At 36.1% G+C, this 17,701-nt stretch overlaps 1 protein-coding gene across 1 annotated transcript in view; it reads left to right on the top strand.

The window, feature by feature from the left end:
- Positions 1 to 17,701, top strand: part of PXDN (peroxidasin) — an 88,786-nt gene that overhangs the window by 29,406 nt on the left and 41,679 nt on the right. Inside the window, exons 3-6 of the mRNA XM_064447976.1 lie at positions 1,527 to 1,598; positions 8,520 to 8,591; positions 15,836 to 15,907; positions 16,512 to 16,583. Coding sequence (XP_064304046.1) covers positions 1,527 to 1,598; positions 8,520 to 8,591; positions 15,836 to 15,907; positions 16,512 to 16,583 — 288 coding nt within the window. The remainder of the gene's footprint in view (positions 1 to 1,526; positions 1,599 to 8,519; positions 8,592 to 15,835; positions 15,908 to 16,511; positions 16,584 to 17,701) is intronic.

Genomic DNA, 17,701 nt, shown 5'->3' with positions numbered 1-17,701 from the left:
CCTAAGGCCCTTTCCTCTTTTGATTTAGTGTGATTAATTTGATAATGTGCCAAATTTGCTCAGTCTTCACAGCTAAGTAGCCTCCCAGATTTCAGCTGTAGCATTTACACAGGTGAGAGAGTGAGGATTGGGCCCAAAGTATTTGAAGGCAAACCAGGTGTATGTCTATTAAAATAAAAATGAAATTATTTACACCCTAATGTTTTATTAACATTCTTTAATTGGAAACATGAAAAATACAAAACTTTACTATATAATTTTTTCCAAATTTTGCTAAATTACTTTGGTGGAATATCACATAATAAATCATGGAGTTACAAAAAAAAGCTGTTCAAAGGTTCAGATGTGCACATGTGTTGCAGTTACAAAATATCTGACAGACTCTGATGTTTTGAACTTTCCTATTCTAATTTGCTTGCCAGGACTGCCAGAAGTTGGAAGGTTTTGTTCCTACTGAGCTTCCTTTTAGAGGTCTCTGTTACCATCTGCATTTGTGAAGAGAAGTCCATGTTTTCTGAAAGATTTTTTACAAACCCATAATGCCAGTAGTATGTGTGTTACAGTTTTGACTTAGTATCTCCTTTATCATTCCTTCAAACATCACTTCTGAACAGATGCATGCATGTTTCTCTCTACTGTATTAGCAGACATGAGGAAGAATTACGATGGACAGTTGTTCTTACTTTTAAATGTATATAATTTATGATTGAAAATTTGACTATTTTCTAGAACGCAAGTAGTGTGTGAACTGAAATAGAATACAGTGATATCTGTGAGCTTTGGATCATTGCTATCTATTTATCCTGCAAGCACATAACAAAAAAAATGTATTGAGACATCTTGTATTGTATATCCACACCAGAAGAAATGATAGGACTTTCCCCAGAAAAGATATTGTCCAAATCTGTTCTACCAAGACGTTTTCACTAGCTATCCCTACTCCCAGTCACCTTTGATCATACCTCTGTTTGCAGCTGATCCCCAGTTTTGAATTACAATTTTTGTCAGATATCCAGCCTCAAATTTTAACTGTTCAAATCATTGATCTGAGATCCACAAGTCCCAAATAAAGACAGGATTCATTAAGTTTGGATTCTCTTCATATAACCACTGCATGAGAGAGGAATGCAAAACTGTGAATACAACCAGTTGTGTTTCTGTATGATGTAAAGGGCCCAGTACACAGAATATCACTAAGAAGCATCTAGGAAAGGTAACTTCAATGCACCTGTTAATGACAAATCTTCATTAATGTCGATTTTATCAATTTCAACCTTCTGTATTGACTTGGGACCAGGATTTTTTTTTTCTGTCTAATTTTTTTAGTTTTCTCCTGTAAAGCAGTGACTGAGCAGCTGTAAGCACATCACTTTCTTCTAACAGTGACTGCTAGGGAAAAAGCTTTTTGTTTTGTTTTTTTTAAGTTTTCCTTTTAACGCTATATTTACAACTGCTGTTACACGTTTTGGTTTATCCCCTACTGTTCATATATGTTAAAATAAACAGCTATTTATTTTTCTTTATAGGCTTCTAAACAACAATCAAATTAAAAGAATACCAAGTGGGGCATTTGAAGACCTTGAAAATCTGAAATATCTGTAAGTTAAATTAATGTTGAATTTTGCATCAATATGCAATTGGACTTCTTCAGTGGGAAAGTGTTTTAATCTGAGATTGTGTTTTAATTTGACTCACTATCTCAGGAGATAAACTTAAAAAATCTGTGAAATTAATTTATGGGGTGAGGGCAACTGTGAATCTTTGTTTCAATAAGTAGATTCTTTGAGATTTGCAAATATAAGACTGATATCTGTAGGCAGTAGATTTCAAAGGACTTACTAGTTGCTGTTTATTCTATGTGACTTAAAAGATAATTTATAAAGGGATATCTTTAAAGGTTTAAGAGGTCAACTCTTTAAAGGGCCACTGAAATGTTCATACAAGTACTTTTTGAGTTTTGAAAAGTGGTTTAAAAGCAGCTAGTCCAAGATCTGTGTTGACAGAAGCTTGTAACTTATATAATCTTTTTAACTGCTCCTAAATTGTTCACTGGTTGCCATATAAATTCATAACAGAAAAGTCAAGCACAAAATAGGAAAGTACCTGTATGATTGCCCATTAGGTCTCTGTCTTCAGGCAACCTCTATGTTTTAAGAATAAATCCTCTGATTTTTAACGAACATACCAAGTGTTTTAATTATCCGAATAAACAACAGGCATCAAAAAATTGTTATTTTTGTCCGCAAAAAGGACTTAAGTTGAATAGTAAGTTGTCATGGATTCTCAGTCTTGTCTCTGGAGTCCACCTTCTGTAGTGTCACATAGAAAAGTTTCCCTCCATTGTCTTGCAGTATTGATCATTGCTTGAGTGCTGTACAGAAAAAAAAAATGGTTACTTTGAGATTTCAATGTTTTGGAAACAATTCAGAAACTTTATTTTCTATCTAGTTTTCAAGTATGGAGTCTGAATAGCTTTAAGGAGGTGGGAGAAGAGAGGAAAATAAAACCTTTGTAAATTTGTGCAGACACATTACCCAGTTTTCCTCGCTGTGTTTGATTACAAGTCATGGTCTCATTTTTATGTGTATTGGCTTTCAGTAATAAAATTGTTTAAACTATATACAGCAGGAGGAAAAAGAATACTGAACAGACTATCCCCAATGAATTATTGAAGTCCATGGTGATTGTATTTGCTACAAGATGTGTTTGTGTAGCAGATCTAGTAGTGGAGTATGTCAGCTCTGCTAATTCAGGATGGCTAAGCTTCCTTCCATAGTCAGCAGCTGTGCAGAAATACTGTTTGGTTCTTATTAGGTCTTTATTTTCACATGCTTGCCTTTGCCTAGCTGTAGTAAACCTGAGATAAAACTCAGCTTTGCACTCTGTTCAGTTCAATAGAAGAGTGAAAAGAAATAACTGAACTATGATGTGTTTGTTTATAAATACATGTAGTAATGTTTATCAATCTATGTATTTTTGAGAGGAGATTCCATGGAAAATTCTAATATAAAGTTCAGTGTGGTAGTTCATTCAACTGCAGAGAGCTCTTCTTTAAAGCCATCCCCCTTTTTGCTAAAATAAACCTGAAGTTCTTTTTGCCTATTTCAATGCCTGTGATATAAAGTCTTAAACTATACAGCCTTAAAGTTATAAAAATGCTGGTACTGGTCAGATATCAATACAGAAAGTCAAACATACCAAATACAGTTCAGCTGTGAAAACGTTAGCTGAGTAAGTACATGCTAAATGTATTCTGTGGAACAAAATAAGCAAAACTGACTACTTTTTCCAATAGGTTGAACTGAAGTAGAAATTAGGGGGATGGAAACCATATTATTTCTCAAAAGTAAAAAATATGGTTCAGAATTTACTACTATGTAGCCAAATCGTCTGGAATATTTGAGGCTTTGAATGGCCTGATCCTATGGATATTTTCAAACTTAACTGGTATTATCCTGTTTCATAAAATAAGGTCATTAGTCCATGATGTTATTTGTGTTCTTATGAGAATCAAAGTACTGGATTGCTGATGCTTCTGAAAATTCACTGAGTAGTTTTAGAAAACCTGTCATTTCTCAGTGGCTTTGATTTAGCGAAATATAAGTATATATAAATATAAAATATATAACTATTAGTAAATACAATTATGTAAGTATGTATAAAATTATTTGTAATTATATAGTTATCTATAAAATATGTAAGTATAAAACATAATATGGTATTTTTTAAAAAAAAATTCAAAGTCTCAGAGAGAGATGTCAGGGCCCATTCCTGTATGTCTGCTGCAGTTTTTGGTCTTTTAGACAACTAAAAAACTTCTTCCAGCAAGACTCAAAGAAGCCCTGGGATTTTCAAATGCTTATTTTTACTGTTTCTAAAATCAAGCTTAGAGTTTTATGAGGTGCATATGTTTTCAGAATTGTCTGTATGGAGAACAAATCTTGACAGTAATAATATTTTCTCAATTTTTTATGCATTAAAAATATTGTAAAAGTTGATTCTTACATTATAAAAAAATTATCACATGATTTTTGAATCTTATTTTTTAGGATTATTTGTTTTCTTGTTCTTTATGTAATTGAAATTTTGACAGTTCTATAAACAGTTTTGTGTCATCCTGCTGTGTTGTTTGTGATAATAGTTTGTCTTTGAATTCATATAGTAAAAGTTGGAAAGAAATAGATGTCATTATTATTGCTTTGCTATGAAACCAAGAGGATACCTTTTCTTTCTGCCTTTCTGCCTGTCTTATTTCATAAACCTTAGTGTTGGCAATATGGTTCTTTAATAAGGATCAAAAAGGCATTAGTAGCTTAGACTCCATCCATAATATAGTTTCTTTCTGCACTTCAGTGATTCTGTATAACTTTTTTGGTCTCATGTTCCCCCTTCAGCAAAGAATAATGTAAACAGTCCTGTCTAAAATAAACTTAAAAAGTTGTCTTCATATAAGCAAAATAATTGGTAACTTGTTTGTAGTTTGTTGCTCCTGATCCAAGATGTAAATGTATATGTATACATGATGTGTATGGAACACTGAATATATTTAATTGAATTCCTTTGAGTTATTCAGTTTACTGACTCACAGTAAACTTTCTCACAGGATGAGAAAGAAAAGCTTCCCAACCTTATAATATAGATGCAGGCAGATTTGTGGAAATTTGGTAGGATAACCCTTCCTGATTCTGAAAGTCAAGAGTTTATTCTCCAAGACAGAAGATAACTGGGAACTGAAGGTAGAGACATATTACAGTTTTAACATGTAGGATACTAGAAGATTTGGAATCAGCAGTGGAAAAATGAGGTTAAGATGAAAAGAAAGAATTGGAAGGAGATCTGGAAAAATATAAAGTATAGATCTGCAATTACAAAGAGCTTTCCAGGTAAAGAGAAAATGCTTGATATTTATGGAGCAGTAGACTAGAAGTGACTGTGAAAGAAGTGAGGAAATAAAAATGGAGAATGAAAATTACTTTGGCAACAACACTGAGACATGTTGACTTAGTAAGAAATGGAGAGGTGAGGAATCAGACATGGCAACAGTGCAATAAATGATAAATGGAAATTAAGACTGTATAAAAAGTATAAGTTCTGGAAGTACTGGAAGGGAACATGCAAGATTTGTATTGCATTTGGTGAATGAAGTAATAGTGGTAGAAGATACATTGTAGGTTTGCCAAAGTGTGGCGCTGCTAACCTTACCTTTCCAGAAATGAGATTTGGTCACGTTTCCTTCTGTGCATTCTGCCACTGTTGCTGCCATGGTCATGTTACTTTTTCCTTTGAATACCTCCTGTGACTCCAGATCTCATTTCTTTGCAATTCTTGTTGCTGATTCCACCAACTGGCTTATTTATTTTTCTATTTTTCTGTATAAATCTGTCTTTACTATATTTATTTACTTGACAGGTTTTACTCTGCCTGATAATTGCGATTACTTTGAACAATATTTTTCTCTTGTTCCAAACAAATATATCTCAGTCTTGCTTTCTTTAAATCACAACTTGTAATACAGTCCATAAAACCCCAAAATTCTCATCATAGGGGATCTATCAAACTTCTAGATTAAAACTACTGTTTTCTAGTTTTCTGATAACTGATTACTTATTTTTTTGTTCATTTCCCAAGTGTATGACCAGTACTTGTGGCCTCTGTCAGCCTTGCTTGCATTTGTGGAAAGAGCTTTTTTTTTTTTGGTAACTTTTCTGAAAACAGTATTAATGGCCAGAAAATAATTTAATGTCTTAATAGAATATATCCATTGCCATCTTAATCCACTGTTCTATTCATCCTTTGGAAAAGTCAAATGGTTGAGTTGTGTAATAGAGCTTTTAGGTAAATAAAATGATAAATTACTTTGTCCCTAATTACACTTTAAAACACTTTTCTATTAATGTGACTGAGATAAATTTGCCTGGTGAGCTCGCTCAAGATGAACCGCCCCATAACCTTCCTCAGTCCTGAGGTCAGACTGACAGACCTGTAGTTCCCTGGATCCTCCTTCTGGCTCTTCGTAGAGATGGGTGTCACATCAGCAAGCCTCCAGTCGCCTGGGACCTCCCCTGTTACCTAGGACTGCTGATAAATTATAATAGAGAGTGGCTTGGTGAGCTCCTTTGCCAGCTTGTGGGTGGATACCATCTGGCCCCATAGACTTGTGAGTGTCCAGGTGGCTCAGCAGGTCGTAAACTGCTTCCTCATGGATTGTGAGGGGTTTATTCTGCCCCCCGTCCCTGCCTTCCAGCTCAGGGGGCTGAATACCCCTGGGATAAGTGGCCTGATGGTTGAAGACTGAGGCAAAGAAGGCATTTAGTACCTCAGCCTTTTCCTCATTCTCAGTAGCAATGTTCCCTTCCACATCCAATAGAGGATGGAGATTCTCTTTCATTCTGTTTTTGTTGGTAATGTATTTGTAAAAACGTTTTTTGTTATCACTTACAACAGTGGACAGATTGAGTTCTAGCTGGGCTTTGCAAAGAGTGGTTAACACATCTGTCATAGGACATATATTTTTGAAGCATTGGGTTGTTGAGGTTTCTCTCTGGAGCGGGGAAGTGATGGACTGAAGTCAGTTGAATGTCCTGCAGCTTGAGGGTTTTCTGACCAACATGGAAAAAGTTGTAGTTTAAAGTTGAATCCCAAACCAAGTCCTACCACAGTGGCTTGGTAAGAGCTCCAAAAGTGGACGTGAAAAGCTACTCCCTGCAATATGGTGGTAAAAGTCTGCAAAACTACAAAGTCATTATCCTGGTCTTCCTCTAACCCACCCTCGTTCTTCACTCTGCCTTACTTTGTTTGCAGAAGGTAAATAAAAGTGCATTTAAAATTCCCACTGGAAAATAAGATAAGAATCCAATATCATACAAAGAGGAAACTTAAGGAGAGACAAAATTGTAGTGACTATGATCCTCAAATGAATTGGTAAATATGAGTCAAAACAAATATTTGAATAGCCATGAAATTATTATTTTTTGCAGATAGAGTAAAAACCAGTTCCACATACAGAATAATTGTAATACACCTATTCTCTCTCTTTAAGATTTTTAAAGTTTTTATGGTCATTTCACATTTTTTTCCACTTCAATTTGTTCAGAATTTTGAGCATTTAAAAAACCTCACATATTTTGCTTATTAGTTACTTTGTTATTGGAGGGGCTCTGTATTTTGTTCAGATAGATGTCTATGTCAATGAAACACACCTGAGTCATTTGTTGGAATCTCAGCAAGCAGTACATTGGAAAGTGAAATTTAGACTCAAGGGAAAGATAGTACTCCGTCTTGTCCCACAAAGTTGTCATGAGGTAAACATCAGATGTCTACAACTTTTTTCCTTATTAGGGCGTTTTGTGAAATGTTGCCCTTTGTCAAGTCAGTGTAAAAACTGCCACCAGCTCCATCAGAACCAGTATTTTATCTGTTGCATCAAAAGAAGTTTGCAACATTTTTAGTAAGTTACTGAAAACTGTATTAATAGAAAAGCCAAAACCACTACTAATAAAATGCCTGCTAATAAAGTCATTTGTGGCCCAAAGTCTCTTCATCCCTTTTTCACGGAAATCTATGCCTGATTAACTGAGTTTCAAACCGTTTGCCGGATAATTGTGAGAAAGTTCTTACTGTGAACCTGTTCCTAACCTAACATAAGAAGTGAGTGACTGACACTGAACTCCAACAGTATTTTCATTTGCTGCCTCCATGCAGAAACTTCAGTCATCAGCTAAACCGTGATTTTTCTCCAACACCCTCTCACTAAACCATCCTTACTGTTAAAAGCATGATGAACATGAGCACATACACTGATCCACCCTCATTTATTTTTATTCTGTAGAAAAGGTATAGACAGCACACGTGAACATACTGGTACTCAGCATATGTTTTATTTTTTTCGTATCAATGGGGACCTAATGTCCATCTTCTACACAGTGATAAAACAAACATGCAATGCTGTTTTATGGATGCAATACCAATATTCTAACTTGTATTTTTTTGTAAATATTCAAAAGGTGACATGGACAGAGTTACAGAAATTCTCACTGTTTGTTCTCCAAGTCCAGTAAAAAGTCCAATTCCATCATAATTTGAATATCTGTACCAGTATCCGCATAAGATATTTTAAAGAAAGTAAGAAGCCAATGGCATTCACGGTGTGTTCTGGTAAAGGCATTTCTGATGCAATTCTGTCCCATAAAGTTGAATTTATTTTTACCTCTGGCAAGCCCATCAAGAAACTGAGGGGGCAAAGAAAGAGTAAGTAATAACAGTGAGCACTGGGCAGCCCAAACCATCTGGGTGACAGCCTCAGAGCCTACAAGTCCCCAGGCTTTTGTCTTTCCTGGCAAACATTTTGGATGAAATCTCAATGATGAAGTATTTTTATGTGTATGTGTTTAGTTTTTGTTTTGTATTTTTTTCTAATATGTAGTTGAAAAACTGTCTTCATGTGTCAACTTAATTCTTCTTTTCCACCTTCATGTAGCTCTTGTTTGTGTACTAATATTACTGATTGTTTCTTGTTTCAGCTATTTGTACAAGAATGAAATCCAGTCAATTGACAGGCAAGCATTTAAAGGACTTGCCTCTCTAGAACAACTGTAAGTGCCTTTTCTGTGCTGTCATCTTCATGGTTCCCCTGCAGAGGAAAAGTGCACGCCTTGATCCGTACATCCTGCCTGCATGCTCTGCATGTCTGCAATCCCTGGGTTGTTAGGCAGAGAGCCCTGTAATCATTTGCATGTGGAAAACCAAAACCAACCTCTGTGTCAAATTCCTCATTTTTATGTTTGTCTTTTATTTGTGATTTGCATTCCCAGTGTCCCTATACATTGTTACATAGCTTTGATGAAGAAGAACCATTATTATGGAAAATGTTGAAAACTAATGTGTATTGCTTAGAGAGAGATTTCTGATTTAATTTCTGTAGGTTTTATAACATTGCAATTCCTTCGGCTGTAGCAGTCACTTTGTTTTATGCTGGCATAACTAAAGCTGAATTAATCTTTTGAAGTTTTAACTCAGTTTTGTTGCATTTTGAAACACGAGGACATTTTAAAATGAAAGCCTTACTATTACTGATATGTGTTAATCATTGCCATATACAGATGTTTAAAAAGTAAGAAAGTTCATCGTTTGTAATATAGATGTTTCAGTAATGTCTTCTAGAATGACTGATTAAAATCATACTCCTTTTCCTGTATAATGGCTGAAGAATAATTTCTATTGAAAGAGAATGAAAAATGCAGTCATTAGCATGACAAAACCTGATTGTATTAATTCCATTAGGTTTAACTATATTTTGTTTTATAATCAGAAAGCATTGCTATATGTTCATGGTGGTAATAGAAAAACAGAGAGCTATAAATGCATAGCTATTTCACAGTTTGCCAAATAACAGTACTAGACCAATGACTTCTGTAGCATTTAAATTTTTTGTGCTGAACATCTTTCTTCTAGGACCAACATACATTTTGAAACTCCTGACAGTTATCAGTGTGTTTCAAATTTTCTGTGATATGTGCCAGTTTCCTTGTTGCTATAATCCTCTAGTAGATGTAAGTGGGCACAGCGTGCATCTGAAATAAAATGACACTTCAGATGGGTACAAAACTATACAAGTTCGTTTTAGAGGGGAACAGATGCCTTTTGAAGGAAGAGCTTCTATACAAAACAGAAGTGATAATTATAAAACATATATAAATATGCCATTTGTTTCATTAATGCTTTTCTCTTCCTCCTACTCTAGAAATGATTACTGCAGTATATTGGCAGCAACTGGTAGGGCTTACCTGTGTGACAATAGCATTTCTTATTTTCTGTACAGAACTTCAAATATTGAGGCCCATTTATTGAATTGCTAATTCTTCCAAAATAATACTCCTCCACGTGCCACAAGCCTGATATGCTGCAAGTGGCAACACTTGCCCTTTTTTCTGTTACGCTATTTCCTGTTCCTCTATGTTATGACCGAAAAACGTAAATCACTTTGGAACATTAACACCACCTGAATGTACTTGAGTGCTAGGTTGCAGTTAAGTCTCCCTGCCTGCGGTGATATCACACCGTATCAGTTTAAGCTCTGACCTGAGACACCAACATTATTTTCTGTGAAATTAAGTTTTAAACAAGGTTTGTGTCTTATCTCTAGCTGGGAAGTATGGAAACAGAGCCTGGCACAGTCACTGCTCGGTGGCTGCCCTTGTGTCGTGGCATCAGTTGCAGCAAGCAGCGCCTACAGCTGGTCTGGTGAGCTGCCGGGGAGGTTTGCTGCCCTGCTGGGTGCACATCAAAGCTCACTTCTTTTAGAGCCTTTCTCCTGGGCAGATCTTAAGAAGATGACTCGTCAGGTGGGAAAATGAGAGCAAAATAAGCCAGTGGTAGGCCTAGAAATAAATTTAATGGAGGGTATTAACTGAGATTTGTAGTTCATGAGAGTTTATTAGAGATTTTTCTTTTATGGATCTTTAGCATACAAATAGGTTCTGACTCTACAGGGTCTATTTTATCACATTATCCTTGGAGAAAGACTGTGCTCACAAGACAAAAGTTGGTCTTTGTAAACAAGTTCCCAAGTCCTCTAACATCAGTTTGGGACTGTATTGACTACTCGGTTGATGTTTCCACATTTGAGGCTCCCATGGCCTCAAGTTATCAAACACATTTTGCTACTGGATGTGTTGACTCAGCCAAATGCTCTTTTCAGTGCTCAGCAGAGTTCTCAGAAGTAGTTGCTGTGGTCCACATCTCAGGGAAAGACTTGATTCACAGGGATTTCTTCCATTCCAATGAAGCACAATGAAATGGACAGTTGCTTTTTATTTGAAAAGAAAAAAGAACATCAAAGAAAACACTTTTCTGGGGTTTTGTTTTTTTGTTGTTGTTGTTCTTTGAGATAAACTGTAAATGTAGTTTGATTAAGGAGGCCTGTTGCATGTATAAGGGAAGAAAAAACGCAGTATTTACTGCGTCTGGCAGGATCCTTAAACCTCTGCGGCAGAATTCTTAGCTGCTGATGTAGTAGAAATATCTTTTTCTTCCGAAATTTCTGCCAAGGGAATAAGATCTTTGAATCAGGTCTTGAAACTTGCTTGTGCTAGAGTAAATTCTGAAGAAGCTTGGCAGTTTTTAGGTGCTCAAAAACAACGAGCCATACATATTTCGTCACCTTCATGGCAGGGCATGAAGGGAGAAAGTCAGCTGATGAAAAGTAACCGCTTAGTACCAGTTTAGACTCTGTTAAATCTGCAAGACATATGTTTGGGTCTGGCAAATGCGACACAAAGCTGCAGGAAACTTGCATTTTTTCGGAGCAGCAGCCGGAAGGCAGACAGAGCACCTGGAAGGCAACGAAAGCTGTCTCAGTGTGCTTGCAGTTAGACAACTGCTATATGCCTGTATATGCCTGTGCTTAGACAGCTGAATCCCACCTGAAATGTTACAAATACTTGGCATGGGAGGTCACAAGTTTGCTGCATCTGGATCCCAAGATCAAGCTCTAAATGCAGTCTATTTCTAGATGTGTGTACATTGCTTTTCTTCCAAATATCTGTATTTTTTGAGATGTCAGTTTAAGAGCTCTATGTATCGGGGACAAAAAGTGTTCTCTGCAGTCCTTAACTAGTGGGATCCCCAAATACTAATGGAATTATTTTAATCTGTTTACCTAATCTTAGAGGAATACTAATGCATTTTCTTTTAACTTCCACACTAACATAGTAATTTTGCTCTTTATAAGCTGTTATTAGAGTTACGCTGTAGTTTGTGTACACATTTACGTGTTTTGGGGGAAATTAATAGATAAAAACATTATCTTACGTGTAGTGATGCAGGTTGTTATATTCATTTTATTTCCCTCAATTCAAATTTCCCTCCGTTCAATTTTCAGTAGCTTTGAAATGTTGCTATGATTTTTTTTAAGTTTTATATTACAAAGAGTTCCTGGTTTTTGCCTAAGTGTATATGAGCAGTTATGCACATTTATCACAGTGGAACCTGATTAAAATCGTATTGCTGCTAAAAATACCTATGGTAAGGTATAATGAAAGAGAATTAATTAATAGACAAACAAACCCAAATAGCTTGAAAGGGGCCTTGAGAAGTGCATCCTTATTGTTCTAAAGTAAGATCAGCCAGGGACAGCAAACCTAGATGGCTGGAAACAGATATTTATCTAGCCTGATTTAAAGAGTCTTTAAAGAAAGGATTCCATAATCTCCTTAAGTATCATATTCCAATATTTTATATCGTTACTGTAACATCTTATTTAAGTCTCTTTCTATGTGGTTCAAGTCAGTTACTTCTTGTCATACTTCTGGGCAGGAAAAGCTCTTTGATAAATGGGGGAAAAAAGATGTTTGTTCATTCACTTTAAAATAATCAAAATGGCAAACATGCTATTTAAATATTAAGAACATAGATTATGCTCAACTAATGAATTTTAAGTACTTCCCCAAAGATGTGGAGATACTATTAGAAGTGAACAATTGGCATATATGACAAAAGTAATCCTCTGCAAAAATACTATGCTACAGAAGATATAATCCTAAATTTAGTGCTGTGAAAAATGCCACTGGGACTGAATTTTACTGTAAATGTTCCTCCTCCAAGATCAATAATAAGAAAGAAAAAATCTGAGCCATGCTTATTTGATCAAACCTTTATCTTCCTCTAGGTGAGTTTGCTTTGAACTTTTTTTTCCCTCTAAGTGTTTCCTTTCCGTCTGTTTCACCCTTGATAGTGCGTTCAGAATTAAAAAAGGAAGACACAGGGGTATTTAAAAATCTCTCTTGCATGCTTTTTCTTTCAATTTGCATTTTGAAAGTCTTTTTAATATCAAATTCATTACATCATTCTACTATTTTTAAGAGCATTTTATACTCTGAATGTAAAAGATGTCTATAAAGACATGTCAGTGTGAGATTATTTCCTGAATATGATTACCTTTAAAGTGAATTTCCAGTCCAAGAAATTGTCATATTAATTAAAAATGCTTTACAAAAGCATTAATGTGGTACATAGAAGAAAAGAATGTGAGTAATAAACCTAAGTGATAAAATGTGATTAAAGTGTAGGTAATAAAGCCAAGCATTTTTTATTCTTTTTATTGTAGACTTACAATACAATCTGGTTTCTGCATCTATTATTTTTTTTTTTTTAGAATTACACTTCTTGCTAATTACTTTATCAACATACTTAACACCTTGTTCTGTTCATATATTGCCTGACAAGTTGCTCAGGACTTTTTTGAGGTCATAATTTAAAGACCTGCAAAACCCAACTAAGTTGTCATATGAAGCAGTTAAGAGTATTTTTGAGTTGGACTTAATGATTTGATTTTTGGAGCTATTTTAGGCAACATGATTTCTGATAAACTGAAGTTAACTGTTGTAATGTGCTTCAGTGCCTCAGTTATTGCAGTTGTATTTGTGATTATTTGAGGTTGTAAACAAGGCAAGGTTTGTTATAATTAGACTGATTAATTTGGTTGGAAAAACAAGATGAGTTTTCAGGCACATGAAGTATTCTTTATGTCTGTAATTCTAGTAGTCTTGAATACTAAACAGCAGTTATGAGCTGTTGCTTTGAGTTTGATGATTTATATAAATCACTTAGGCCATCTCAGAGAGGTGTCCTTTTTTTTTCTCTGTTTGCTAATCTCACTTCCGATCCATGGACCTGAAGAAGAGGTTGCGTGCCTCAATGTGACAGCTTTTACCAACGTTATGTTTTTCTAGTAAGAAGTATTACTTGCACCTACGAATCTTGCCTTGTCAATGCCAAAGAAGTACAAGAGATTAATTTATTGGGAAGATTAGGAGATATGTTTGCAAGGTGCGCATGACTCATAAAAATGCCAGTAGAATTAGCAAAGTTGAAAAGGAAAAAATCCCAGTTGGCTGCACAAGAAGTAGTGTACGTAATTTTTTCCAAAATCGAAGTTGCTTCAGAAGAAGTGACAAACCCTATAGTTGTGTCCATTTTTTCCCACTGTCCTCTTTCACTGCAGTGATCCCCAGCTTGCCTTGTCCTCTCCCAAATACTGCTAATGCTGGGGAGGTGGGCGAGCACAGCCCTGGCTCCTGGCGAGCTGTTTCTGCCCGCCTCATGGCCGGGCCCTGCCAGCGGGGCAGATATTGGCCCCATCCTTCCTCAGGGCTGGACCTAACTGAGGTCTCTTTTCTCTCTGCTGTCAATTCAAGTGAACCTTGCAGGAAGTATCTGCCTTTGAGATGTCTGTCTTTTTAATTTAGATTAAATTGGCCTGTATTTTCAAAAGGGAGATGAAGACTGGCTGGCGCAGCATGATAACACACTTGTTTCCTTATGCAAACAGGATCATACTCTATGCTCACTACAAATTGTGGCCACGCGTTGCACTGGCAATAAGCAGACTCGACGCGCCGATGTGCCTGATCACATCCGTGCTGATTTATTGGCTTTTTCTGTGGTCCCCATTCATTGCTCCCTGGCATCGCTCGCTGGCTCACGCTTGGGCCGTGCTGCTCCTGGCGGGGGATCTGGGACACTGCCAGGCACGTGCCTGGCTTCCCCGCCACACGCGCCTTCCAGGGCTCGCTGCAACGACTCTGCTGTAATTGCCCCTTATTCCCACTTTCCTCTCTGCGGTGACCATTCGGCTCAAGTTAGGGAGTGGAGCATGTGCGGTGTTTCAGCACAAGGGAGTTCCCATGTCCTTTTATTTTTCATGCTGAAGGATTAATTTTTCAGGAGATTTTGGGGTCTGAGATTTTCTCTTTGTTTTTAAATGATAGGCTTTTTTGTTCTCCAGCCCACAGTGATTTCTAAATATGCACATTCTCCAGATGTTCCTGAGTTTGTCAGAGGTCAGATAGGAAACTTCAGGAGGTCTGGATACATTTGGATATAATCAGGATCCAAAGTCTGTAAATCATTTTCACAGTTCCTTGTGCAAGCCCTATCAATTACTTCTTGATTTCTCATCTGCAAAGTTATGGAATACCCCTGCAACATAGTCAAGGCTGGCATGATCCTGCCTTAGCAGTCCATTTTCATAGCAGTTCCAGATTTATAATCTGGTTAATTATCTTGTTATGTTAGACTTGTTCAGTTTTACAGGATTAACAGCTGTGTAATATTTGTTGCTGTATGATATTAATAGCTTACATAAGCATCAGCAGAGCATCAAACAGAGCACAGCTGTGGTGGTTAGTTGTACAGCAATTGCTGGGAAGCCCTTTGTCTAAAAGCAATTCAGTCAAACTTGGTTTTATATTACAAATTTGTTTGGCTCTTGAGCTTTTGAGGGCGTTCATAGTTTTAAATGCCAGTAATCATGGACTAGAGCAAGAGCAGGTTAATTCTCAGCACCTTTTGAACGTTTCACTCAATGTGATAGCAATGAGAACAGTTACCCACTAAATATGTTATTCTGTTGGAAGCTGTAAATGTTTTCTAAACAACCTGCAACATTTTCCTGTAAAAAATATTTTTTCCATATATATTTATTCAAGTATGCATACTAATGAAGAGAAGACTTGGCAAAAGGGTGTTCAAAGTAGTATCTCCAAAATCTCCAAAGTAATGGTTTTCAAACAATATTTTTTGCACATGTAAGTACAGACACACAGACACAGACAAACACACTATACAGTGGTCTGCAAACCCTTCTTGGTGTTTCTGTCTATATTTCTCAGATTCAAGTACAGGATTCAGATGATAACAGAAGAAAGTTGAGGCACTACATCACCATCACCATTTATATGTATAAACATTGCGTAAACAATAACAAATGCTTTATAATATTTCAACTTCATTACAAAAGCTGTTTCAGTATTTTTCTTTTTGTTTAACATGTTTTCAGGTATCTGCACTTTAATCAAATAGAAACGTTGGAACCTGAGTCCTTTACCCATCTTCCAAAACTTGAAAGGCTGTAAGTTTGTTTTTCTTGGGGTAAGATTCAGAAGTCAGCTTGCTTCTTTGTTTGAATTAAATCAAATGTCTGAAACTGAAAAATAATATTTTTATCATTCCTATAGATTATTTTTAATGTGTTTTTTTATTGTAACTGCTACATAGTCTTTGCCAAGGACACTTTGGTCAGGCTGACCTTAGAGGCATGCAGAAGTGAGCATTGAGTGTGGTATGTTTTTCTATTGCAAAACTGTTTCCCAAAGAGCTGTGATCAATGTTTGGCCTAAAATAAATGTTATGAATGAAGAAGGAGAAGATTTATATTACGAGTTTTTTTTTTTCTTTTTTTTTTTTAGTTTCTAATTTGGATACTTATAAATTCCCTTACTTTTGGGTTTTTTGTCTTTTTATGGCTTCTTTTTCCCCCATATGGCCACACCAAATACACCTTGGAGGCCACTTAAAAATAGCTGCGAATGAATTGCTGAAAAATTTCGATTTTTTTTTTTTTTTTTTTTTACATTTTGTAAAATTATCTTAAAGTACTTTCAGAAGGATGTAAATGAAATGAGTACATCTCAAAATCTGAATTATTACATGCATATTTCTGTGCTTTTTAACAGATTTTTGCATAACAACAGAATAGCTCATTTGATTCCTGGAACATTTAGTCACTTAGAATCTATGAAGAGACTGTAAGTAAATTGAATCCTTATTGAACTAAACAAAGTTTAAATAATCTAATTATACTGTATCTCATCTTGCCATATTTATCGTCCTTACAAATGCCTTCCATTGTGTAATTGTTTTAAATATTAAATAATTTTTCCTAAGCCGTGCTCTAGTTGTTTACGTAGATAGATTGAGACCATTGCTTCATACCGTACTGTCTTTAGTGACTTACTAAATCCTTTTGTTTGTTTCCTATCTTGGAATGATTTGTAATCATACGGTCATGTTGTGTAGACTAAATAATAAGCATGGATCATTCTTTGGGGTTTTTTCATTTGTTTTGTTTTGGAGGGTTTTCCCTCTCTTGTCTATGTCTTACTGGGTGATTCTTCTATGATTTCTTTCAATATTTGGTTATTTTGGTGTTTTCTTTGAATTGATTTACTTGTCCTTAGCTGATGATAAAAACATGGTTATAAAAAGGTGCTCAGTGGTTTCAGAATAACAGTATTACTTTCAAAAGCAACTCCAGAAGCCGTTCTTCTTGAAATGCCATTAACTTGGAAAATTAGAGGCTTCTTAGCCCCTTGGTAGCATTTGAAAACTTGAACTCAATAAGAGTACCATAGTAAGGTGACTTTCAGAGGGTTTTCTATCCCTCACTGATCTAGGATAAACATTCTTTAAATTATCCAAGACCGCCGTATTGAGAAAGGCAGTCATGCATGCGTTCCCCCCTTTCCGGGAGGACTGCTGAGGGTGTGCTGTGCAGTGAGTCACAGCACCAGCTCTACCAGAAAGAGAGATCGCACGGGGCGTAACAGGAAGATGGTCCTGCGGCACTGTTGGTTTAGGACAGCTGTGAAACTGTACCTTTAACTGAGGGCAAAAGGCAGAACAAAATAAATTTTGATGATGAATGCACCTTCCATAGGAGCTGCTTCACGCACCTCCCTTAAAGTCCTGTGGAGTTCAAGTGAACAGAAGGAGATTCTTCTTCACATAATACATAGGTGAAGGGGAGTTTTAGTAGTGGCGATTAGTGGAACAGGACACTGAGTGAGACTGACCTGATGGCTTCTGACCTGGGACAGCTTATCCCTAAAGATCATATTTAAATTCTTAGATTTAAATTCTACCA

The sequence above is a fragment of the Phalacrocorax carbo genome, chromosome 3 (genome assembly GCF_963921805.1).
Source record: "Phalacrocorax carbo chromosome 3, bPhaCar2.1, whole genome shotgun sequence".
Classification (NCBI taxonomy): Eukaryota; Metazoa; Chordata; class Aves; order Suliformes; family Phalacrocoracidae; genus Phalacrocorax; species Phalacrocorax carbo.
Note: the sequence above shows the minus strand (reverse complement) of the source record. Positions and strands in the feature narration are given on the sequence as shown.